At 38.6% G+C, this 27,646-nt stretch overlaps 1 protein-coding gene across 1 annotated transcript; it reads left to right on the forward strand.

Annotated features, from left to right (window-relative positions):
- Positions 1-590: 590 nt before the first annotated feature.
- Positions 591-27,483, forward strand: LOC128046295 (uncharacterized). Its single transcript, XM_052638404.1, has 7 exons — positions 591-633; positions 744-1,190; positions 7,498-7,805; positions 12,247-12,286; positions 19,727-20,056; positions 25,454-25,489; positions 27,075-27,483. Exons 1-7 carry the CDS (start codon positions 591-593, stop codon positions 27,215-27,217), a joined length of 1,347 nt encoding a protein of 448 aa, XP_052494364.1. The 3' UTR covers positions 27,218-27,483.
- The last annotated feature ends 163 nt before the right edge of the window (positions 27,484-27,646 follow it).

Below are 27,646 nucleotides of genomic sequence, written 5' to 3' on the forward strand. Positions count from 1 at the left end.
TGATTTCTCTGGATGGTAATTTGCATGGTGACATCTCAATTAATTAAAAAAAAAAAACCTCAAAAATATTCCAGTGCTTGTGTCTGTAGCATATTAAATCATGTCAAGAAGATGTTCTAATGTTTGATGGTTTTCTGTAGCATTACAGAAAAATAAGGGTCAGGTTTAATACACAAGCCCTGGATCACCAACCATTTACAGAAAGACAGACAAGGGAAAGAACACAGCAGGGATGTCTTCCTATTTCTGCAGCAACATTACTACGGAGTGAAATTTCAGGGAGATGAGCTGAGCAGCTATGAGAGTAGCCCCACCCTCAAGTGTACGCATTCATCTCTGGGTTGTCTGTCCAGATCATCATCCTTTTCTTAAACCATCTGCCCAGGACTTAGGGGCAGGAAACCCCCATGAAACCACAGCTGCTCATATCTGTTGCAGACTATGAAGAACCCCAGATAACCATACCACCAGATCCACCTCTTCCTCTGGGACACAAGATCCAGGCCCACTCCCCTGCCACTGGCCTGAGACTTCCTTCCAACAGACCTTGCCTTTTTTACCTTCTCCCTGGGAGTCAGTCTGGTGACGAGATGGCACTCCTGGAAGCGGTCCTCTTCTCCTCCCTCTGGTCTTGTGAGTTGCCCTCTCAGTCACTTCAGTCTACAGGAGAGACTGAAGCAGGTCTTTCTTGTTGCCTCTTCCCATGTCTTTTGTTTATGGGGATTTCTCTTCTTTGCTTGCAGTTGGCCTTGGGCAATTAACTTTGGAGCAACCTGAATTATCAGTTACTGGAACAAGAGAAAAGAGTATAATTATGACTTGCAAGGTGTTCTCTAAGGACTTTAGCAAAGATTACATCCACTGGTACCGGCAAAAACCAGATCAGGGTTTAGAACAGCTACTATTTGTCTCAACAGCCCCTGCGCAAAATCACTTAGGAGGGAAGAAAAACAAGCTTGAGGCCAAAAAAGATGCTCCTTCTTCCACTTCTACCTTGAAAATAAGTTTCTTAGAGAAAGAAGATGAGGCCACATACTACTGTGCTGGCTGGTTGAGCGCCCACAGTGTGGGAGTTTCTTGGATAACACACACAAGAACCACCACCAGGTCTGTGCTCACCACATTCTCAACACAGGCAGCCACAGAGGTTGCACAGCTGGGAGCCCTGCCTAAGCCTCCCACTAAGGAAAGTGAGTCTTGTATGATATTTTTTTAACTATCCAGAGATTACTTGCAAGTTACATGGTTCAGTCTCAAAGAGGAAATCACCCTGTGCCAGAAATATTGATATTTATTGCATCTTGTATCAGCATCACAGCACAGAGGCAATGTAATGTTCATGTTTTCCATGTCAATACTAGTAATTTAAGATGTAGCAGAATAAAATGACTTTTTAAACCCTAAATCCCATGTCCCTTCAATTCTTTCAGGCCATCCTGAAGAAATTCAGAGTCTGGTTATTCCCTGCAGACTGGGGTGAAAGCGAGATGAGGCTCTTTCCCTTTCTTCCGTGAATGGGGTGACTGTTGACTGTGCACTCAGGGTTTGTGTTACAGCCTGACCACCACAGTTCCTTTTGCACAGGCCTCTGACCCCCCAGAGCCATTAGATGATCCCAGAACAAGGTAGACACTCCAGTCAGGATCCTTTTCCCCAGGATTCTGCAGTGAACCTGCAGAGCCTCACACTGGCTATGCATTCAGTTTCTACTGTTTCTGACACTGTTCTAATTAGGTAAATTGTTCTCATGTTTGATATAATCCACTGACATTGGTGCTGCCATGAGTCACATTTTGTAACTGATGAAACAGAAGCGTGGAGATGTGATTTTCTTTGTGGTCACAGTTAAATGAATGGGGGTTGGAGGCCTGCAGCTGGATGGGAAAAAAATAGTAGACTCACTTCATTAAGCATGCAAACATGAAAACAATGAATTAAAATCTACTAAAATATTTATTTATTTGGCTGCGCTGGGTCTTAGGATCTAGTTGTGATATGTAGGATCTAGTTCCCTGACAAGGGATCAAACCTGGGCTCCCTGCATTGGGAGCATGAGTCTTAGCACTGGACCACCAGGGAAGTCTTAAAAAGACGATGGAATAAAATCTTTAAAATGATGGAAGAGAAAATGGACATCTCAGCAAAAATGTACTTCAGAAGTACAGGAGAAATGAAGAATTCTCAGACAAAACAAAATTGAGGAAACCCATTGCCAGCCAACCTATTCTATGAGAGATGTTAAAGTAAGCTATTTAGGCATAAAACGTACATTACAGGTCAAAATTTGAATTTACAGAAACACATGATATGTACTACAAGTATAAGAAATGAATGTAAATGTTCTTTTTAATTGTTCCAAAATAGGAGTTGTCAGACATTTTCTGTGAAGGAAATATTTTCAGTTTTGCATGCCATATAGTTTCTGTCCCCACCCTTCAGCTTTGCCAGGGCAGCACGAAGCCACTCTCCCTTTAGACCTCAAGGGACATGGAACTGCTACATGACTGGGAGGGTATTGGTATTGAGAGGTCACCTAATGGGAGCTGCAGCCTTTAGTAAAGGGACACAACAGCCTGTTGATGCAAATAATCCATAAACAATCTTTAACAAGAATACAAAAATGTTTTACTTGAGTTAAACTGAAGGCAACAGCCCAGGTGACACAGATTTATAAGCCATAGTTTGTTGTGTTAATAAGTAAGACTGGAGCCAGCAAGATATAAGAGGTGACCCCAAGACCATACGGTTGCAGCTGGAAGCTGCTAGCAGATAACAGTTTTTAAAAGGACTGGTGGTGTCCCTGAGTTTGATACCCTTCAGAAAATTCAAGTTCTTAGTAGTGCAGAAACATGTCTGAAACCACATTCACAATGGCACCGGCACCATTTGGATGCCTCAATGACATTTTTATTTCTCTCAGAACGAAGAACAGACATCAAACACTGCAAGGGTGCTCTTCTGCAAGATTTCAAAGAGACAGATTAGCGTGTGCATGGTGACTCAGCTTGACCTTGGTGTCTGGAAAAGAAATCTCATCTTCAAAGGAGTGTTAGCATAGGAGGGGAGGAACATTTATTTGTATCCTCAAAGTGGATGCTCTAAACAATCTGGTTAATGCAGCCATGAAATTAAAAGATGCTTGCTCCTTGGAAGAAAAGCTATGATCAACCTAGACAAAGTATTAAAAAGCAGAGACATTACTTTGCCAACAAAGGTCCATCTAGTCAAAGCTATGGTTTTTCCAGTAGTCATGTGTGGATGTGAGAGTTGAACTAAAAAGAAAGCTGAGCACTGAAGAATTGATGCATTTGAACTGTGGTGTTGGAGAAGACTCTTGAGAGTCCCTTGGACTACAAGGAGGTCCAATCAGTCCATCCTAAAGGAAATCAGTCCTGAATATTCATTGGAAGGACTGATGCTGAAGCTGAAACTCCAATACTTTGGCCACCTGATGCGAAAAGCTGACTCATTGGAAAAGACCCTGATGCTGGGAAAGATTGAAAGAGGGAGGAGAAGGGGATGACAGAGGATGAGATAGCTGGATGGCATCACTGACGTGAGGGACATGGGTTTGAGTAAACTCTGGGAGTTGGTGATGGACAGGGAGGCCTAGCATGTTGCTGTCCATGGGTCACAAAGAGTCAGACATGACTGAGTGACTGAACTGAACTGAATTTATTTGCGAGATGCAGGCAAACAAGTGGAGCAATAAGGAAATGAAGCTTGAAAAAGAAGACAGATGATAAAGTATATTTTGGTAAGCTACTAGGTGACCAAAGGGAGCATAACAGGGTTTCAAAACTGAGTGATGAATTAAGTAATGAATTTTCTATTCTGCTCTCCTGTTTTGTGGACTTCCATGTAAAATGAAAAGAGCCTGTGAGACCCTAACTTATCTGACAGTCAACGTGGTGGTCAATTAAAGAACCTTGCCAAGAGTCAGAACCCTACAAAGAAGAAATTACAGAATATAAAAATGTTCATGGTATCCTATTAAATAATAAAGACAGCATAACATTGTATATACATCATCATACCTATGTGAAACAAAATTTTAAAAGGAATAGACATTAATTTGTAAGAGAATGCACTGTTACCTCCTAGTTGTCTCTATGTAATGGGACAAAAAGCCATTGTCTTCTGCTCTGTTTGTGTTTCTTTATGATCCATACTGAGGCTGCACTCATTTTATAATAGAAAATAACAATGGCTTTTGCTTTTAAGGCCTATTGAGGCACTCCAAGGACACAGCATCTCTAAGGATCCCATTTAATGGTCATATTCAAAAATAAGAAGCTGAAATAAATCTTCTTCAGCTGGGTTATAGAAAGTATAGAGCAGGGTCATACGCTACTAGTAAGCTGTCCCTACATCTGTGATTGCCCGATGCAGTATAGTGACCATCAAAGATGTTTCAACTTCCCATGAGCCTGTCAAGTGTGGACTTTGGCCTCTCTTCCCTCGTCTTTCTCTTCCCCTCTGTTAAATCAATAAAAGACTTTAATCCTTTAACCATAAAATTGTTTCTTTATACTAACATCACTGGTTGGTGAAAATCACAGGGTGATTGAAAGAAATCTGCTGATGAAATAGCAGCCCTATTTCCACAGGATGTTTGAGAATTACCACCAGCCCCTGTCCCCGTAGCCTGGATCCTAGCTGTGTGCTGTGAACACCACTTCCTCCTACTAAAACAGCCTGCCGGTTTGCTCTGCAATCTCCCCATTATTCAATCACATCTCCTGACAAGAGCTGGCAGCATGCTGCTCCTGCCCCAGGTCTTGGTGGTGGCCTCCCTCTGGACATGTGAGTGGCTTTACCCAAGGAAGGGGATTGATCATGGACAGTCACATCACCCCTTTCAGGTGGACGCTGGTCACACGGTCTTTCGAGCTAGGCTGAAAAATTCCACCAATATCTTGAGTTCTTCCAGAAGAAAATGTAAACATCAGTCCCCAGGCTTTTCATGAGTAGAGAATACAGGTAGACTACCTTAATGAATTACAAATTTTCATTAATTTTGCCTGTTTTTTCTTTCAGACACCAGTGGAGGTCTTCCAATAACACAACGCATAACATCCACTACCAAGAAAAAAGGAAATACGGCATTTCTTGAATGCCAAATAAAAATAGATAAGTTAAAGAAGAATGTATACATGCACTGGTACCGACAGAAACCAGAGCAGCCTCTAAAACGAATTCTGTATATTTCCTCCAATGAGAATGTTGTTCACGAACAAGGGATTAGTGAGGAAAGATATGAGGCAAGGAAATGGCCGAGTAACTCACTGGTTAGCCTCAGCATACACCAGGCTACTGAAGAGGATGCGGGCCTCTACTATTGTGCCTGCTGGTTGGGACACACGTTGCAGAAGAGATCAGCTGTCATTGAACAAAAACCGTCCTCAGGCCAACTGTTGCAGAAGAGATCCGCTGTCTGAACGAAAACCGCCCTCACGCCAATGTGTCTGGGCAAAAGCACCCTACCCCCTACTGGCCACCACCGCCGCCCGGCTGCCCCCGCTTTCTGCCTCCTATAAAGGGCTCTTTACTTGCACATGTGCCCTGAGCAGTGTCTGAGCAACTAGCCCAGGGCCTGATCCGTGAGGCTTTTTTCAGTTAGATCACTTTATCCTCCATCCTAAACTCTTGGTCATAGGCTGGCTTTTTAAATTACCCCAAATGGTCACAGCTTCATCATGTATAGGAGGAGCCTCTTGGGAAGGAAGCCATAAACCAGTGCTCAACGTGATGTGTTGGCTTGGAAAAAAAGAAAGAATGAATGAATGAGTGGTGGAAAAGACAAGGTCTTTTTAGTGACATAGGACTGGATTTCTAATTCCTGCTTAGCCGTTCCCTGACAGGGTGACCTAGGGAAGTTACTGAATCATTTATTTCTGTTTTCTCATTTTATTTTTATTCTATTTATTTATTTTAAATTTCTATTTGGGTACAGTTGACGTACTTTGTTATGTTTCTGCTGTACAGTAAAGTGAATCAGTTGCACATATACATATATCCAGTCTTTTTTTAAAGATTCTTTTCCCATTTAAGCCATTACAGAGTGTTGAGGATAGTTCCCTGTGCTAGACAGTAAATTTTTATTAGTTATCTATTTTATATATAGTACTGTGTGTATGTCAATCCAAATCTCCCAATTTATTCCTTCCCTTCTTATCCCCTGGTAACCATGTTTGTTTTCTACATCCCTTGACTCTACTTCTTGTTTGTAACTAGGATCCTTTATACCTCTTTTTTTAAGATTTCACATACAGGCAATATCAAATGATATTTGTCTTTCTGCATCTGATTTACCTCATTCTGTGTGGAAATCTCTAGGTCCATGTCTTCCCAATTTTCAGAGGGCATGGTGCTAACAACCACAAAGGTTGCTAAAGACTGAATGAGGTTCACACAGGAATGTTTCAGCACAGTGTTCAACAAATCACAGTGTCCTAACCTGCCTAGACTAAATCACTTAAGAGTCATCACAGCTAAAATAGGAACTCAGGACTTAAAAAATCACATCTTCCATTGTCCTCCAAACTACAGTGAAGCATAGATTTAATGCTGAAAAACTAAGAATTGTAAATAGAAAAAGATTGAAGGGTAACAAAACAAGGGGATTTTGTTTCCTGCAACACTTTTCTTCATTCACAGCAGAATGAAGAAATGGCATATAGTAACATCACAGGATCCTAAGCAATAACTACAATAATTGTTGGCATTTACACAACTTTGTGAACTTTCTGCAAATGAGTGATCTATATAATATACAACCTCCTGCATATTCATATTCATGTGTTACTATCTACAGTAACGATAGTATCTTTCTCATTCTTATGATAGCCATACCTCAATATTCACACTCTCACAAAATATAGTGAAAAAAAATCTATAACTCAGAGAATGAAAAGGAGTCTAAGGATATGTGTATTTGAAGCAACACATCAAGGAAAAGTGGAAGAGAATTGCTTCAAAGGTGTTAATAACATTAAATTATCATATTAAAAAAAAATTACTTGGCTGCATCAGGTCTTAGTTGTGGTATGCAGGATCTAGTTCCCTGACCAGGAACTGAACTCGGGGGCCCTGCGTTGGGAGTCTTAACCACTGGACGTCCAGGGAAGTCCCAACAGTACATTATTATAACATAAGTGTTTTTTGATGAGGTTTTTGGGAGTCTGAAAGCTCTTTTATACCAATAAGATGATTAAAAATAACACTGCGACAGATCTGAGAAAGACTTTCATTGGTTCTAAAGCAAAGCTTCCTCCCACATCCCTGCCTCCACAGAACAAGGGCTGCCACTGCATCTCCTGTTCTGTCCTGATTCACACCCTATTCTTACCAATTACTGGCAATGCCAACCACGTGGATTTTCCTTATGTCTTTGGCTTGGGTTTGTAGGTTGACTTCTATCCTCTCTCCTTTCTTTCCATTGTTTTTGTGTCAGCCTTTTTAAGTCTGCCTCTGATTACCTCCCTTGCTTTTCAGATGGAGACATCAAAATGAAAATTTCTCAGCATCAACTCTCCTCTACCCGAAGACCAGACAGAACAGTGCACATAAGTTGCAAGCTGTCAGGGGTTCCCCTGGAGAATGCCATTGTGCACTGGTATCAAGAGAAAGAAGGGGAGCCCCTGAAACGAATCCTTTATGGCTCAGCTAACAGTTATAAGCTGGACAAACCTAATTCCCGTTTGGAGATGGATAACAGAAAGAACGGAATCTTTTACCTGATAATCAATAACGTTGTCAAGTCTGATGAAGCCACTTACTACTGTGCTCGCTGGGATCTCACGGTATTACAGAGTCAGAAGGAACGTGGAAGAAAACTTTCTCTATTACTAACCCTTATCTGCCCCTGCCGCCACCCCCACTCGAGCAACCACAACAGGCTCTTAATCATGGGTTCATAGTTTTTGGAACAGGAAGGGCCTTCAGGACAGATTTAGTCCAATGCCCACACTTCAGATGAGAAAGCTGAGGCTCAGAGATTACGAGTGTCTTTTGCAAAACCAGTTAACCACAGGGGTAGGGCACATCTGCTTTTCAGACTCTCAGTGCATTGCCTTTTCTTGCCTGCCTTGTGTTTAGCGTTGAACTCCTTTTGGTACAATCGCATTTCTCTCACGGGGAGCTGTGACAAGAATGGCTTGTCTTCATATGTGATGTCCCCAGGATCCAATCAGGTCTGATTGGTAGGTAAATATGTGATTGCCACACTCTTGAGAAAGGGTAAAGGTCAGGACTCCCTGCCCTGTCTACCTCTCTTCTATTTCCCTATGGCTACTTGCGGCTGCTGCTAAGTCGCTTCAGTCGTGTCCGACTCTGTGCGACCCCATGGACTGCAGCCTACCAGGCTCCTCTGTCCATGGGATTTTCTAGGCAAGAGTACTGGAGTGGGTTGCCATTGCCTTTTCCATATGGCCACTTACTCCCCTTCATTTCTGTAGCTTCCTATCTGTTCTGAAATTCTCAACGACTAGAATAGTTTTCCTGGCATACACATCAAATGTGGAGATTGTTTTCCTCATGAATACATTTGTAAACATCACTTACAGAAGGACCTACCCAACCAAGTCCTAAATTTCCTGCTCTTCAGTCTGAAACCTGGGAATAATTCTAACTTGATGGTCAAGCAGTTCGTTCCAAGTTTGGTAGCCCTGATCTGCTTTTTGCATTTCTTACCAGCCAGACTTGAAAATCACATAAAGAAGAGCAATAACAACAAAATCCATACCCTTACAATACAGTTAAATACCTCTCTTCTTGGATTTCTGATAAGTTGCCAGAATAAAATTGATTCCAATCCGTTCCTTCACCCCAGTCTGTGCAATTTGCTTTGTTTTCCCCTCAGACTTTCCTATCTCAGCAAAGAGCATATGTTTCTGTGTCCTTTAATACCATACAAGAATATTTTGTAAAAAACAGATGGTGTTTTCTTGACCTTCCACATCTTTGGCTTTCTTTGGTCTTGAGAAAAAAGCAACGAAGGAACCTGACATTTCTTTAGGTGTTTCCCATGGAATGAGATCTGAAAGGAGGAGGCAGGAGACCCTGGGAATTTGGATTCTTCTGGTAGAAAGGAAACCACAAACCAGGCCTGAATCTCTGATGTACTGTCTGAGAATAGAATTGGCTGTCAAGACAAAGCCCCAAAACCAAATTCTCAAATCCTAGGCAGAGAACTGCTATTTCTCTCTCTTTATGACTTAGTGCAACTATAGGAACTCTTATTTTCCAGCTGACGTGTGCAGGGTAATTAGTAAGCCAGGACAGAAACAACCACTTAATCCTAACAATGATCATAATATGAGATTCATAACTTTGGGTGATCTGCCAAGTTTGATAAATTTGGTCAACTATGAAATCATCAATCATACTTGAAAAAACGATGCAAAACCTCAAGGGGTCGTTTTGAAACTAGTACTTTACTTCACTTGACTTGTTTGTTATTTATATATTTCTCTATTCATTCCTCATACTAAAGTAGGATTTTAGTCGCCTTAGTTGGTCACCTCAGAATGTGGTGAGTTGTGTGTATGTGTGCGTGTGTTATGTGAAGCAGGGTTAAAAGCAAAATTATTGATTTTTGTACGCAGCGCTAAGATTTTTCTATTCTTTGCGAGAAAGTGAATTCTTTGTTCCTGAATTTTGCCTCATGTCTTCTAGACACATTATGTCATGTGAACTTTACAAAAGTACTGAGAAATAGATAACAACACCTCCCTTTTAAAGATGAGGAAACTGACACTCTGAGATGTACCCAAGAACATGTCACCAGGAGTGGTGGGGTTAAAATTGGAGCTCTATCTTTCTGATTTTAAAACATCTTTTCCTTCACTTTCAACCTCCTGAGCGTTAATTTGATTTCTCCTGTTTGAATTTCTTAGAAACCTGATGAACCTGTTAATATTTATTGCACCAGCCCTTCTGTCCATCCCCACTGGCACTACAGTAACTGGGTCCACAGACGCCTCTCAGTAGCTCATGGCAATCGTCTCTGAAACATGTCTGCTTCCTCAGGATTGGTCCACTGACCCACCCATCTTTCTGCTCTTACATTATGTTCCTAAAGCACAGATCTGATCATGTCACCAAAGTCTTCACTAAGTCACCGCCATTTATTCTTTCAAAAAAATGTTTGTTTGAAAAATACTGTAAAAAGTGAATATTCTCCAAGTTCCTCCTTCTGAAACAAGTATTATGTAAAGGTGTCTCCTACGCCTCTTCCCTTTCCAAGCTCCCTGCACAACAGACGCAATTAGTCTCCTGCTTCTTTCTAGCTCACATCTCTAGAGTCTTTTTCATTTCAATATTGATATTGATCTACTTGGAACCCCATTTATATGGTATGAAGTAGAGAGATATTTTGGTTTCTCCCAACAGAGTAGTCAATAGTCCAAAATTGGTTTTAAAATAATATATTTCTTTATTATTGAAAAATAAAATATCATATTTTAGTTAGTAGCTTTGTAATAAGTGATAAAACCTACTATGTGCAATGTCTCTTCACCATTGTTTTTAAAAATACTTTTCAACTATCTTGTATTTATTCTTCCCACTAGAATTTGAAATCAACTTATTTAGTCCACCCCCACACTTCACAGCAAAGACCAAAAAATAAAATGTTACTGTAATTCTGATTGGAATTGCAGTCAACTTATATACATGCTTTTAGGAAAGATTAGCTTCTTTATGGTCTTGAGTTTCTCCTTTACAAATATGACATGTTTTTCTGTTCAGGTTTTATTTTATGCTCTTTAGTAAGATATTGTGCTTCCTTGATGGCTCAGATGGTAAAGAATCTGCCTGCAATGTGGGAGACCCAGGTTCGACTCCTGGGTCAGGAAGATGCCCTGGAGAAGGGAATGACTAACCCACTTCAGTATTCTTACCTGGAGAATTCTATGGACAGAACACCCTGGTGGGCTACAGTCCATGGAGTCACAAAGAGTTGGACATGACTGAGCAACTAATACTTTTACTTTCTTCATTAAGGTATTATACTCTTCATATAGTTCCTCTAATTTAATAAAGGATTTTATAACTCTTTATTTACTCTTTTGTATTTTACTACCTTCATGGATCTTGAAATACAGACACCTTCTAAAATTTTTTAGAATTCTGCTCATTTTCTTGGAATAAGGGAAAACAGAGGAAAAGGATCAGAAAGGAATTGAGTGGGCAGTTATCATTCTTACCTACAATAGATAGAAAGGGTATTTGACAGCTCCAAGTAATAATACCTTGGAATTTTCAGTTAAAAATGCTTTCTAAACATGATTTTCATGCAGGTCTCTCCTCCTCTCCCATTGTGTTGGGGTCCGTGAGCTGCTGTGAATCGACAGTTGCCCACCATGATCTCCTCTTACTTCAGCCTCAGGACAGAGGCGCTGATTGCTCACAGGGGATTAGACCAGGACCGGGTGGATCTCAGGTGGACATGGGGGTGCTCAGGACCTGTTCTGTCTGAATCCTGGAGGTGGACAACTCATCTGTGCTCAGAGGAGCACTCAGCTGCTTCTGGCAATTTCTTTTCCCCCAATCCAAGATAAGTAACATAACATTACAGAGCAGCATCCCAAGACTTCTTTCAACTTATCCAGAGAACTAGATTTACTTTTTAAGGTTTAATTTAAATAAATTTTCTCATTTGACATTGCTTTTGTAAAAATCATGTGACCCAATAGGGAAAGTGGTTTTATGGAAAAAGAAAAACTTTGTTCACATTGCTCACTGTATTTATGTTGGTATATTTGCATTTTCAGTTATCTAAGCGTTTCTGCCTTTCAGAAATACATTCCTGAGTCACTAACGAAGCAGCCCTGGGGTTTGTGAGAACAGAAGAGTCGTTCTTTGATGAAATCTCTGAACAGTTTCCACAAAACTGAACACCTGAAAATAAAAAGAAAGCCCTAATTCTCTTAATACTTTTCCTGGAAATTTAGAAAAGCAGTTGGTTGATGCCAAACTCTTCTTTTTCTGTTTTTACCCTTTCCATTATCTATCAGTGCTTTTTAATGTTTATGACTCAGAGGAAAACGATAGGCATTTGGGTCAATTGATTTGAGGTAAATCTATATATATTGGATGCCATGAAACCTATGTTCAAGGACTTTCAAAAGTCAGAAGATCAAATTGCCACCACAAAGTGTTTTGAACTTCGAATCACATGTTGAAGCAAAGAGAAGGCTGAGATTTTTGTAGAAGCTCCAATCATTGTGACAAGGGATCAAGGTATTTGGTGAAGGAACTAAGCTCGTAGTAATACCTCCTGGTAAGTGACTTTTTCTTATTTCAACTTAATAGTGAAAATAGTTGCTTTTTAGAAAAAAACAATTTAGGATTCCCCCTGTTTGACTGCCACATTCTTGGCCTCAGCATGTGAACAGTTTTGCAACTACTGGTCATTGTATATGAACACAAAACTGAGGCAAATGACTAATTCACTTCCTTGCTTGTAAGAAGTTGGAATTCTACTTTTAGAAATTCAACTTTTTATCCAACAAAGAGTAGACTCAGGGTAGAAACTAAAGTATTTTGAGGACTATGTCTGTAATCTGTTGGTATAAGTTACTGGTTCAAAATTCTTTTCTAATAAATGGAATTTTAAGTGAGAAACCCTTTTCTAATTTATCTCTTCTCTATAGTAAACATAGTATTTCTTTCTCCCAATAACTTGAAAAAATGACATTTTTGGTTTTCAGCTCATCCTTAACAGCAGTGGAAAAAAATTATAGTAAATGATGATAGAGAAATCTCGCTTCTTATTACTCCACTTCTTATTACTCTAAATTCTTAGAGGGAGGCTGAGATCAGTTGAAACTTTGCAGTCACATCTCTTGTTACATTGCCTGCATATGGAATTTGTGAGCTCAGTGAGCCATCTCAGCTCCAAAGTCGATGAAAAGAGTCTGCATGTTTGAGCATCCTTATTTGCTTATTCTCTCAGCAAACATTTATTGAGGACAGTTTCTATGTTGGATGCTGGTGATAAAAGGTGAACAAGACACAAGACAGAACAAGTTTCGACACTCAAAGAGTTTCTTGACCAACAGAAAATCATTATAGATTCCAACATGATTGAGCCCAATGTTCTATGGCCTGTTTCTGCCAGAGAGGCAAGAAATCTTGAACTGATGAGCTTGTTTCCTTTCTTAATGCATAAAATGGTTATTGCATATACAATCCATACTGGACACAGCTAAGCAATATAAAATCCATGTACTTTGTTGGAAGATTTTAATGAAATGGCTGCAGACCATCTTTTTAAAGAGAATAATAATATCAGCTACTATTTACTGAAGGCCAGACATCATGATAAGTAGTCTTAGGGCCTTATCTCTTTCCTCAACAGAAATTCTTATACTCCCATTTCATAGATAAGGAAACTGAGGTTGAGAGAAGTTCAGGCACTTGCCTAAATAAAGTACATGACTAGTTACTGTGGTGAAGTTTGGAATCTGATAGTCTATTCCTAAGTGCATGGTCTGGATCATTAAGTGATGTGAGAAGCATCCTGTTTTTATATTCTGAATATTTAATCTTTTGTATTCTGACATTTTAAAAGGATTCTGTAATTGACTACTAATTAGTAATAACTCATAATTTGTATTATTACTCATGTATGAAAACAATGCTTCTGCTTCTAATCAGGAAATGAAGTGATCTCTTTCCTCCCAGAAAAGATCATGTAAATCATATTGAATATACATCTATTAAATACTCAAAATTTGATTTTCAGGTCATCTTAATAGAATGTTATTTTAACACCATTCAACTCAAATTTCTTTTTGTAGTGCATCAAATTTGCTAAATTGCAAAACTTAGATCATGGGAATGAAAAATATCAAATACAAACTACTATATTTGAAACAGGTAACCAAGTACCTACTGTATAGCACAGTATTCTGTAATAACTTATAGGAGAAAAGAACTTGAAAAAGAATAAATACATGTATATGTATAACAGAATCACTTTGCAGTACACTTGAAACTAACACAACATTGTTAATCAACTATACTCCAAAATAAAACAAAATTTTTTTAAATAGTGCAGAAAATGTGATGCCAAATACTTGAGAAATACAAGGCTGAGTAAAATTCTCTGACGAGCAGTGGAGGATTTTACTTCAATGCTCTTGAAACCACAGGTTATTTTTAGGCAGAGGGGAGCAGTCTTTCAGCAAAGAAATAGCATAAGAGATCATCATTAAAAATTCATGGTCTGTAACAACTCATTTTGTCTACTAGATGAGAATTAGATTCCGGAAAGAAGTTACTTTAGAATTAACCCAGATATTTTCCTCTTAAAACATATATATCACAAAATACCTATAAAATGTAACAAATATACATCTATGAAATATTCAAATATATTATTCCTATTATTGCTCAACTTTGGATATTAAAGAAACATTACTGTATACTCTAAGCATGAACTGATTTTATGCATGAAAACACTTTAAAGGGAGGATATTTAGAAGATTTAGGCAAAATGGTGAGAAAGGATGAAATCATACTCTCCAATGTATGTGAGATGAGATGAGACCACACAAGCCCAAGCCGCCCAGTAAGAGTGGGTTCAGTTTTTCAGTTCTTGATCATTTGTACCTAATGTGCTTTTGCTTGAGTTCCACCTTTATTTAATGTTAGCAGGTTCAGTTTTTATATATTTCTACAAATATTGAAAAGATATGGGCACAATTTGAGAGCAGGCACAGAGGGAGATTTCTATAAAAGCTTTTTAGGTAGTGCAAACAGGTGGCCAGAGCATCAAAGTGTTTGGTTCCAGAACACAATTTATTGTTACAGGCGAAGTTTCTTTAAATTCTGTAGTGAGGTAGGGATAGGAGGTAGGCAATACAGGCACTGCAGGCTTGAGTGTTGGTGCTGGCTCAGATGGAGAAGGCAATGGCAACCCACTCCAGTACTCTTGCCTGGAAAATCCCATGGATGGAGAAGACTGGTAGGCTGCAGTACATGGGGTCATGAACAGTCAGACACGACTGAGTGACTTTACTTTCACTTTTCACTTTCCTGCACTGGAGAAGGAAATGGCAACCCACTCCAGTGTTCTTGCCTGGAGAATCCCAGGGACGACGGAGCTTGGTAGGCTGCCATCTGTGGGGTCGCACAGAGTCAGACACAACTGAAGTGACTTAGCAGCAGCAGCAGCAGCAGCAGCAGGAGCTGGCTCAGAATTCTTGGATTTACTCCCTGTTTGGTAACGAATTAGGCGAGGGGAATGACTGGAGAGGTCAGTGACTCCATCCAGGTCCTTGGAGTGTGTTCTTTTCCTGACCTAGTAAAGAGGATACTGACAAGAGTTAGCTAGTTAGACCAAGTGTGAGTCCCTCAGTGATGGATACATTAGATTCATTTAGTCTTGGGAAATTTCAAAGCTCTTAGATAATTTTTAATTTAATTCCAAAAACAACCAAAGGAAAATTTGGACTAATATTGTTCAACTTATTTAGTCAGAGAATGATTAATGTCAAGTTTCAAAATATTTAACTTTACGACCATATTCAAGAATGTTTAAGATGGATTTTTTTCCCCTTAAATTCAATCCAGTAAATTTGTTCCCTCCTCATTTGCCTTAAAGATAATAGTTTGCCTGGACGATGGGGAACATCTCTTGAGGATGTTCTTATCCTACGAGATCCATGGAAATGAAAGCTTTTAAAAATTTTCGCAAAGTTGATAAAGCATTGAAAAGTGAAAAAAATTATGTATTTTGATTTCTTTAGTAGTTGTGATCATAAGAACAAATGAGCTTGTAAATTGGAAAGCAACATTCTGGTCTGCTTTTTGCAACTGACTCTATTCAATGTGAATTATAACAATCCAGTTAAATGAAGGTGAGCCAGTTGTAACTCATGAGGGTCCTGGACAATGATTTATAGTAACGTGTAGTGAGGGAAAAGCATGACTTTGATTTTGAATCTGTCACTTATGTATGATGATTCTTTAGCAAATACATTTTAATTCATTGGTTATTGCTTTAAAAAATTACAAAGACAATACTTGCTCATAATGGGGAAAAATGGAAAAATACAGAAACAAAGAAAAAAATTAAATTTTTATGTAGACATATCACTGTTAACAGTTTGATATATTTCCACTGATTTATTCCATCTATGTAACAACTATCTCAAGTTGATGTTCTGAGGATAAAATGAAATTAAAAATGAAAATTACCTATCATAAATGTTGGGACATGGTAGGTGATTAAAAAGTCAATTCCTTCTCTAGAATTCAAAATATTACTCATTGGAATTTTTTATGAAATCAGGAGTACAGATAAATGTATTAATTACCATCTCATCTTAGGTCAGTTTAGAACAAATAGTACTTAAAAATTCTCAGTTTCTGTGACTAATTATTAACTGCTTCTAAAAGTGGCTAAATGTAATGAGTGTAATTTCAAATATTAGAATATAAGGTGCTCTCTCATCTTGTAGTAGAAATGTTTGGAAATTAAAAATGTTGTATTTTTAAAATATGAGTTTTTGCAATTTGAACATACAAGCTTATAGGGATACATACAAAAGTCAAATATTCAAGTGTAATATTTAATTTCTTATCTGAATTATACCTAGAGTTAAAAATTATGTCAATACAAAAACAGTTGAGAAATAAGGCCTTTTGCCCATACATTTCATTAAAAATTTTGTTCAGACGCTAAACATGCCCTTGAATAGCAGACTGTCACAGTTACATTTGGATCTGAAGAAATCAGAGATGCTAAATTAGTCTACAGTTTTTGATATGGGTTGAATCACTGTGGAGTTATTATGTAAAAATCTTCGGCGATGGGACAAAACTTGTAGTCACTGGTAGGTATCAGAGGAATGCAAATTTTTCAAGTTTCTAGAGAAGAGATGAAAAAATTAAATTAGAGTAATAGTTAAGAATGTTTGGAGAAAACAGGGCTTTGACGATGTTTAGATGTAATCTTAGAATGGATTTTTAAATGAATCTGCATAGTAAAGGATAGCACAGACAGCACTGTGTACGTATTGTGATGGGAATTAGCTTTGTGTCCGTGTGGGCTTATACGAAGTACTAATATCTATGTAATTATGGAGGTGTTTGGCCCAAGGCCAAAGTTTATTACTACAGGTAAGTTTTGTGAGTTGACACGTTTCCTTTTCTGATGATGAAAGGATGTTTTTAAGGAATGTGAGCTTTGGCTGAGGTGGAGCTCTGGATCCATCACTTACTGTTTATATGAACTTGGAGATGAGACTCTGGCTTCAGTTTCCTAATCCGTAAATGAGATAACAATATGTACCCAGCAGGGGTTTTATTGGAATTGAATGAGATAGTGTGAATATAGTACTTTGTACATTGACTTACTTATCATGGGTGCTGGGTAATGTAACTACAGCCTATTCAAAGGGAACTGTATCCAGAATGGAGCTATTTGCAGCCTATAGCATTGACAGAATGGATGTTCTTCAGCAAATACACTTGTATTTCTAATTGCTCAAATGAAGAATTATCTTACTGTTCACTCACACAAAAGATTGAATTTAGATGTATCCTTTTTCTCTTTAGGGGATATTGTTTTCACTTAACAAGAAAAATGAAATTAAAATGTGTTCGTTTTTTATTTTTGTTAATAAATATAGACTATGAACACTTTATGCACATATAATAAAATAAATCTTAATCATTTTCTTAATTGACATCATATCTACACCAAAATTTATTGCCTCAACTTATAGCAATTTGGGCTTCATGCTTGTAGTTATCAGGAAAAAAAATAAATTTTTATGGAGAATTGTCAAGGTATAAAGCCAAATAGATGTAGTTAGAAATGTCATAAATTTGAAATTCTTATTTAAATATAAATGAACTGTAATTATTTATCTGATTAAAAATATGACAAGAAAAAATAGAACACATAAATCAAGATCAACAAATTACATATACAGATGGAGAAATATTTAGTGTCTCATTACAATCAATCAATAATTATTTGTGCTAAAACTGAAATGTATAAAATTAAGCACATTGTGAGATAATTGTATTTACAGCATGAGTAAAAAATTAAGATTGCTTGCTTACTGATTTAGTATAGAAATCAAGACCTTTGCTACACAGGCATAACTTATCAAGAATATTTTTCCATTTCTTCTCAAAGGAGAAATCCAGTGCTTCGTTTCTTAAGAAATTGCCCCTTGGATTATTAAATTAAATGCAAGTTAGCCAAAAGATAATATCAGCAAAGCATTCATATTCAGTTGAAGATCAAACTGGAAAATGTTCTAAGCCTTATAATTTCAATTATTATATTAACACTAAGCATATAATCAAGAACATCAGCATCCAAGTGACACCTTTTGCAAACTGTGATGTTTTTTTACATACCTTGACTTTGTGTCTGCAAAAAAACTCGGGAGCCATGTTTTAATGTGACACTAATTCTACATACACTTTATTCAGCAGTTGTAAACAAAGAAATATTTTAGTTCATAAACAATATAGCAGCCCAAGATAGATTTAAATTTGAGGGGAGACACTGAAAGTCAAAATATGGTGTGTTCTTAGTTATGCTTCAACTTTGAATGAAATTCCAAAAGAAAATGTGTTCTTGATGAACATTTTCTAAAGCAAAACAAAATTCTATAACTGCATTACTTGGCAAGATAAACATAAAAACATTTCTGAAAATAATTTTTTAATAGAAATACTGAAAATATTATTTTTTTGCTTCTAAATTCAAGGCACTGTAAATAATTTAGAGGTGAAATTTTAATATTGCCCCACTCAAAAGTTTAGAGTGGTTCTGATGTGACATTGAGAAGTTGTATAAAGTTATCAATTAGCAAGGAGAACTTCACTTCAGAACTGAGCATAGGACCCACATTTGAAACTAAAGGTTCAACTTAGATTGTTAAGTACATGTGGACATAGATTCCCATGAATACAAGTGAATGTATATTGTTTTAAAATGATAACCTCTCCTGACATTTATTTATTTAGGAATCAAAATAAGTATGATATATCCCAGAATAAGTTAAATGAAGAATAAGGTTCAACATATTTGCAGAATGTGAGAATGTATTAATTGGCCAAAGAGACCATAAGTTACAAAACCTGATATAGGAAATGGAAGTCGTTTAGAAGCAACTAATCCACTCCAGTATCCATGCCTGGAAAATCCCATGGACTGAGGAGCCTGGTGGGCTACAGCCCATGGGGTCACAAAGAGTTGGACATGACTGTGTGACTTCACTTCACTTCAAAGATTCTTACTTGTAGAGAAACCATCAAAGTTACCTCATCTCCTCCCCTAGCCCCATCACCTACTCCCATCCCTTTTAAAATAGTCTCCACTATGATAGAAGAAAAGAGATTTAAGAAAATTAATTTGTTTATGAGTGTCACAAGCATTGATATGGGGCATTTTAAAATATCAGTCCAACTTAGCACTTGGAAAATAAACCAAAACCAAGATGTGGGCGAGCCTCTGCTTCTGAAAAACTGTGACTTTGGGCAAGTGATATAACTTTTTGAACATCTCTTCCCATTGAAATAAAACAATAATAGGTACCTCATCATCTTCTGTGGATGAAAAGCCAGGATGAGAGTTAATTCACTGGTAGCTTTTCTTCTTTTCACTCTAAGCTAAGTTGTTCCAAACTTCATGACATGCATGTTTCTTTAATAATTATTTTCAATTCTCTTCCATTTTCCCCCACAGATAGAAGGCTTGATGGAGACTTGTTTCCCAAGCCCACTATATTTTTTCCTTCAGTTGAGGAAGTAAAACGCCATAGTGCTGGAACACATCTTTGCCTTCTTCAGAATTTTTTCCCTGATGCTATTAAGGTACAATGGAAAGAAAAGCATGGCAATACAATTCTGGAATCCCATCAGGGAAATATCATCAAGACTAATGACACATACATGAAATTCAGCTGGCTGACTTTGACTAAAAAGGCAATGGAAAAAGAACATGTATGTATCGTCAAACATGAGAATAACAAAGGAGGACGTGATCAAGAGATTCTTTTTTCTCCAGTTAACAAAGGTATGAGATTACAAAGAAACATAACCTCCAAGAATACTTTTTTCCCCCCAAAGGAAATACCCTACATTTTCAATCAAGCATTAATGAAAACAAATATAAGTCATCTTAAATGTTGTTACCTTTAGTGATAGCCTAAATGTCCTACAAAATTGTATTGGCTGGCACAGCTGGTAAAGAATCTGCCTGCAGTGTGGGAGACCTGGGTTCAATCCCTGGGTTGGAAAGATCCCTTGGAGAAGGGAATGGCTACCCACTTCAGTACTGTGGCCTGGAGAATTCCATGGACTGTATAGTCCATGGGGTCACAAAGAGTCGGACATGACTTAGTGACTTTCACTTTCACTTTGAAACATAAAATAGAAAAAAAATTTACTAAACCTTTCTCAGATCAGTTTGATCATCTAAAATATAAAGGTCACAATGATATATTTTAGTGTTGTGTAGATTAAATGAAACAACACATGTCAAAGTAACTATCAATTAGCACACAATAAACACACTGAAAGATATTCCATTTTTGATGATCTTACTTGATCAGAAATAAGAACAACTATATGCCTTTCAGAAAAGTTCTACTTAGCAAGTAAAGTCACTCTTACTTCAGTCTTGCTTTGCTCAAGATATAACCCAGAAATAATGAGCTATTAAATGACAAAATGGTGTTTTTATGAGGAATTCAGATTGTAGCTCAACAAAAGGTAGAATAATTACTGCTGCAGATTTATTATGATCTTGGGTTTTTGAGATTTGTGTTTTACCTACTACCTTAAGCTAAAATTTTGTAATTAAAGGTGTGTGTTAGTTGCTCAGTCGTGTCCAACTTTTTGCAACCCCATGGACTATAGCCCACCAGGCTCCCCTGTCCATGGAATTCTCCAGGCAAGAATACTGGAGTGGGTTGCCATAGGGGATCTTCCTGATCCAGGGATCAAACCCAGGTCTCCTGCATTGCAGACAGATTCTTTACCATCTGAACTGCCAGGGAAGTCCAATTAAAGATGGAGTGAGGCTAAAGTGTGCAGACTTACTCCCATTCCACATAATGAATGTATTTCATTGGAAAATGCCTCTCACAAACTTTCATTGCAGCCCTAGCATGTGCCAGTCCTGGAGCGATATGTGAATGAACACATTTGGGTGAATTACTTTCCCAGAAATATGCACTACAATAAAGAGAATATCACTCAGTCATGTCTGACTCGGTGATCCCATGGACTGAAGCCTACCAGGCTCCTCTTTCCATGGAATTCTCCTGGCAAGAATACTGGAGTGGGTAGTCATTCCCTTCTCTAGGGGATCTTCCCAACCCAGGGATCAATCCTGCATTGAAGGCAGATTCTTTACCATGTGAGGCACAACGTATGTAAAGAGAATATGCTGCTGCTGCTGCTAAGTCACTTCAGTCATGTCCGATTCTGTGCAACCCTATGGACAGCAGCCCACCGGGCTCCTCTGTCCATGGAATTTTCTAGGCAAGAATACTGGAGTGGGTTGCCATTTCCTTCTCCAAAAGAGAATATACTCGTTCCCTAATTACTCAGAGTTACTCGTGATTTGGGCATAATGTCCCGAAGGAGTCCCTTTGATGCAGATGCTGGACATGTCCACACACTGCAGGCAGAGGGCTGGATGTGCCTTGGCCCTGTAAGTGGTCCTGTAAATCCCTGAACTTGGAACTTAATGTCCTGAGTATTTGCCTAACAGACCAAAGGCCCCAGAGTACCCATAAGAAGGAATCATTTTGTACTTCTCTTTGTGGTTAGGAAGCCTTTTTAAGCAGTGGGAGCCAAGCATAAAAAAAGCTGCACAGAGATTTTGGTGTAGTAATCCGAATTTCTGAAGTAAGTCTACCTTCTCAGATCCTTAGTTGGTCCAATGATCAAATTACATTTGAGTAGTTGCCTTGGATTTGTCCTGGGGCCATGATGAAGAGCAAATGAAGTAACATCAGAGAAAATGCTTGCTTTCCTAAACATAATACTGTTGTATTTATTCGTATATTCTTTGTATTTATTTATATCCTTTTCTAAAACTAACTATAGTGCTATTACAGAAACAACCCCAGATTTCTGTTTCTACACCTAGGAAACAGAGGGGAAGCAAATATACAAAGTAAGTTTACTATAACCTTGGGCTTAAATGCCCTATTAGGTTTTGATTTTCCTAATATTCAGGGGAAAATAGGAATAATAATTTCTAGGTGATGGTGACCATAAAGGAGAGATGTTCCAGTTCATAATGTATCTTACTTGGCACTTAATTTCTGAAATAAATGCCTCCCATGGGCTTCTCAGCCCATGGGCATAGCTAATAAGGGCATTTTATCAAAGTCATTCTACACTAAATTCCTAACATTGTTTCTGAGAAGTTTCTGTTTGTTGTTGTTTTTGTTGTCTTAATAAAAAATAGAAATAAATATGGAAGCACAAATCAATGACATGATCTTGAAGGCACATAAAAACTAATCTGATCCAAGTTTTTGACCAACGATGACTGAGAAAGAGAACTTAGGATACTCACACGATTTTATGAGGAAAAATTTTTACATTATGGTTTTCAGCGCAATCAATGCATGGTGATAAGTGATCTTTATTAATATTATAATAAATTCACTGTAAGGAAAAGAAAAAGTTTTTAGTGACTTATTAAAGCCAGTTCTTAAGTATATTTTAACATCTAACATGAGTGTACTAGCATTTTCATTCTTGGGATTTACCCCAACGTCTATACAGGTTCCAGTACTCTTGCCTGGAAAATCCCATGGACAGAGGAGCCTGATGGGCTGCAGTCCATGGGGTCACGAAGTTGGATACGACTGGGTGACTTCACTTTCACTTTTCACTTTCATGCATTGGAGAAGGAAATGGCAACCCACTCCAGTGTTCTTGCCTGGAGAATCCTAGGGATGGGGGAGCCTGGTGGGCTGCCGTCTATGGGGTCGCACAGAGCCGGACACAACTGAAGCGACTTAGCAGCAGCAGCAACAGCAGCTATACAGGTTTAGCTTCTACCCAAAAGTAGACTGTTCCTATGAAATCTATCCTAACTAAGCAGAAAGGCATAAAGTGAAGAAGCAATCATCTGAAGACACATTTGGCTAACAAATGCACGAAAGGTAAATAAAAAATAAGGCACAGGGCTTCCCTGGTGGCTCAGTCAGTGGTAAGGAATCTGCCTACCAGTGCAGGAGACATGGGTTCAATCCCTGTCCTGGGAAGGTCCCACATGTCACGGAGTAACTAAACCCAAGCACCACAACTGTTGAGCCTGTGCTCTAGAGCCTGGGAGCCACAACTACCGAGCCCATGGGCCCTCGAGCCTGCACTCCACAAGAGAATCCTGCACATTGCAACTAGAGGGTAGCCCACGCAGTAACAAAGACCCAGTCCAGCCAAAATACATAAATAAAACTGTATATATAAAAGAAAGAAAGTAAAGTGCAGATGCTTACGGACACAGTTCAGAGCTATGGCAATGTAATGCTGAGATGCTGAGTGCAGTTCCTTGGCAATGCTATCCTTGCTGCTGGGGGTGCCCACTGCCTCTATCATGGCTGGCTGCAAAACAAACACTAAATGCTACTTTTACTTCTAGCCTTTTTTCATAAAACTGAAAATCCTCTTCGTATTCCTTTGCAAAAACAGGTGCTTATATAGATCTTTTGTAAAAGCAAAGTGGTAAAAAGTGAGCTTCTGAAAAAATGGGGACACTATATCCAAAATGCATGTTTTAGAGTGAACCAAAAAAAGATCTCAAGGGTGTAAAACAGCACACCAGAACCAAATCATGTGGACAAAAACACACCTAGGATAAAAAGGATAAACCTGAACAACCTCTGTGTCTCTGCTTCCCTCCATCCAACAGTTTATTATGTCTTAAATAAATTTTGTCTTTGTATGAATATTTGCCTTTTTTCACTTTAGATAAATACAACTCTCACGTCAAGTTTTATATGGTCAAGAACAAGTAATGTGATTTGGTCTCTCTCGCCATCCTGAAAAGAATTGCACTGAAATGCTGAGCTCCTGTGATATATATTTCATTTGTTAAGAGTAATTAAGAACTCTGGAAAAGAAGGTGTTTTTAATGTCCATCACTGAGTGACTAACATGGTGAAATTATGTGGTCTCTTTAGAGATTAATTTCTCTGTATTTCGATGGATTATTTTTACAAGTACCTTTCACATGGTTTATCTCATTTAATCCCCCCAATCAACATTTGACTGTACTGTCATCACTGATATGACTTACCCTCTAACCTTTATTCTCCTTTTGTGACATGGAATCCCTCCCCAGTATAACTCACCACAGTGTCACTGGGGAGTTAAAGGAGATAATACATGTAAAGTATTTCATTAAATGTCTGGCACCGTAATAATCACTCACTAGTTATCAGTTAGTGAGTCGCTCAGTCGTGTCTGACTCTGTGACTCCACTGACTGTAACCCACCAGGCTGCTCTATCCATGGGATTTCCCAGGCAAGAATAATGGAGTAGCCATTCTCTTATCCAGGGAATCTTCCAGGCATTATATTGTTATCCTAATATCCATAAATTCCACGACAGCAGAAAATCATGTATGTGAGTTGGGAGTACTGGAGTATGTGTGACTTGGAAAGGTTTGGCTGTTTTTTTTTTTGACTAGGTGCGAAATTTACCTAAGCCAAACTCCTTCAAATATGAGATTCTGTTTTGGATTCTAGAATTGGATACATTCCTTTTGGGAGTATCCCTTCACGTAAGCAGTGGGTGCTTAAGACTGTAGAACAGTTACTTTTTCTGATGATTTGTCTTTTTGACAATATTTCCTGAACACTTACTTTAGGGCAGACACTGTGTTAGAAGTTATGAATACAGAAGGAAAGTAAGATGATCTTGAAAGTGAAAGTGTTAGTCCTTCAGTCACATCTGACTCTTTGGGACCCCATGGATGGTAGCCTACCAGGTTCCTTTGTCCATTGAATTCTCCAGGATACTGGAGTGTGTTGCCAAGAATACTGACGTGTGTTGCCATTTCTTTCTCCAGGGGATCTTCCCAACCTAGGGTTTAAAACCAGGTCTCCTGGGTCACAAGCAGATTCTTTACTGTCTGAGCCACCAGGGAAGATGTCCTTAGATATTATTATTACCTTCTGATTGTAACAAAGGAGAAGAAAAATGTCCCCTTCATGAACTTCAACATTGTCACATATAGAAAACCACATATGAGTTAGGTCTACAGAATGATGTTAAATCAGACCATCTGTTCTTAAATTTGTAGGGCTCTTATTTTTAATGATTTTCTCCTCTCTGGGCAGATTCTATCTATCAGCTTGTCTGTCTACAGACACACGCAGAGACACACACTGTCAAATAATGGGTATAAACAATTCACTAATACTTGCTTTTATTTTGTAGAGGTTGCTACACGTGCCTGCATGAAAAAAGAAAGTGGTAAGTTTTTGTCTATGTTTGCCTTTACGTCATGCTACCACATTTTTTTCCTCTGGAAAAACTTAACTACTGAACTTCTTTGGTTTAAGGTGGAAAAACCAGAATGTCTGGATATTGCAGAAATGGACTGAGTGATTTTTTAAGTAAATCTATCATTATTTCCTAGGAGTCATCTTAACACTGTAAATGCTGGTTTTGATGTGAGATAACTCTGAATTAGAGGGTGCAGTGATAGACTCTGAATTATTTCAACAGTGGATTTCCTTTGTTTGTGTGGCTTGTATTTCAAATAACTGGATAAATGTGATATCAAGTTTCTTGTAGGTTTTTTTTTTGTTTGTTTGTTTTTGTTGTTGTTGTTCTTTGGTGATTGCTAGTAGCTAATCATGAACTGATATTTACTGAGAGCTTTATATATACAGAGTGCTGTGCCATGTCTTGCCTAGAAATTATGTTTGCTCCTCCTAACACTCCCCTGAGGTGGTACAGTATTATCTCCTTGCTTTACAGAAGGGGGCAAAGAGCTGAAAGTAATGAAGTCCCTTGTACGAAGTCACAAGGCTCGATCTGGGAATTCAGCCCAGCACATCTGAATCAATGGCTCACACACTTAGTTCTCTATTCTGCCTCTAAGATACAAGCATAGAGCAAGAATCCCAAAGCCAAGCTCTTGAGATAGAATGGACCCACTGCAGGGTGCAGGGCAGGGGGAGGTATGTGTATAAGTGCATGGGCTTCTGAGTATCACAGATGGACTTTAACACCAGTTGTTTTGTTATTGCATGAATATGAGTAAATTACTTATATCTTCCGGACATTATTTTCCTTAACTGCCAATAGGGTATGATTGCACTCAACTTAGTTAATTGGGAGATAAGGTCACATATGTGGAACGCCCCCCATAGGGTATCCATTTAGCTAGCACAGAAATCAGTACTAGTGGGTGGCCCCTTCTCTCTACATGAAGGTTCTAGGTGAATTTAGAAGTTCTGGCTCTGCTGATCCCCCTTCATTTCCAGTAGGCCAGGAACTCAGCTAAAGCCTGACTTGACCAAGGGCAGTGAGTTATGAACATAGAGCTTCCTGAGATCCTTTCCACACCAAGTGCTAGTGATTCTGGAGTTCTGACTCTATGAGATGAAGTGCGGAAAAGGGAAATTTTCATAGGAAGAGACCTGGTGATCTATTGAGGCAAGTCAGACCCATCATCATTGTTGTTATTTTGTCTTGGCATCTTATATATCTTGCAAGATTTCAGAAGAGAATAAGTACAATTATTCTATGACATCTTAGCCACAATGAGAGATGTTAAAGAAAATACAGGTGACTGAAGCATGTGCTCCTAAAGTTTCAGGGAGTTTGGATTAAATGGTTTATTCCATTTTGTACAATGTTCTCTTTACTAGCCAACCCCCACCCTCCACCGTAAACACCAACGGATTTCGCTGGTTTGTACCCCTTAGAGGAATCTCACTGATGCACAACTTATAATGGCTCAGACTTTTCTAACTATGACATGTTTCCCCATCACTTTTTTTTATTCTTTTGAAAGACGAGGCCTAACTAACCAAAGGACTTCTCTTAGATACCCTGCAGCTGCAGTTTGCGAGCACCTCTGCCTATTATACCTACCTCCTCCTCCTCCTCAAGAGCATGATTTACTTCTCCATCATCGCCTTCTGTGTGTTTTGGAGAACAGGCATCTTCAGAGATGGGAAGATTTTCTGATAGATGGTGCCCTAAAACGGTCAACTCTTCTTCATCATCTGCATAATGGGTACATTTTTCTATTATTGTGTACTGGTTTTTCCTCTGTAACAAGGAATTCTGCCATTATTCAGGAAAAGTGCACAGGGCTGATCCGGGACAGCCTCTCCCCACCCTGTCCTGACAACCTCATCAGCTCTTCCAGCCTCCAAGTCCTTGTACCTGCACACAGCAGGCAGCTCCCCATTTCTTCCCTCTGCACCTCCCCCTAGACCATCACCCTGACCCTCCCTGCCACATATTCTGGGACTGCCAGCTTAGCTACTTGAGTTCTGTACTTTCTGTTTTAATAACATGCGTAATAATTAAAAAGAGAAACCAACAGCCACTTTTGTCTGTGTGTACTTTAATTTCATGAAATCTAACCAAGCTAAGAAACAGCATGACGAC

This window comes from Budorcas taxicolor, chromosome 4 (assembly GCF_023091745.1).
Source record: "Budorcas taxicolor isolate Tak-1 chromosome 4, Takin1.1, whole genome shotgun sequence".
Lineage (NCBI taxonomy): Eukaryota > Metazoa > Chordata > Mammalia > Artiodactyla > Bovidae > Budorcas > Budorcas taxicolor.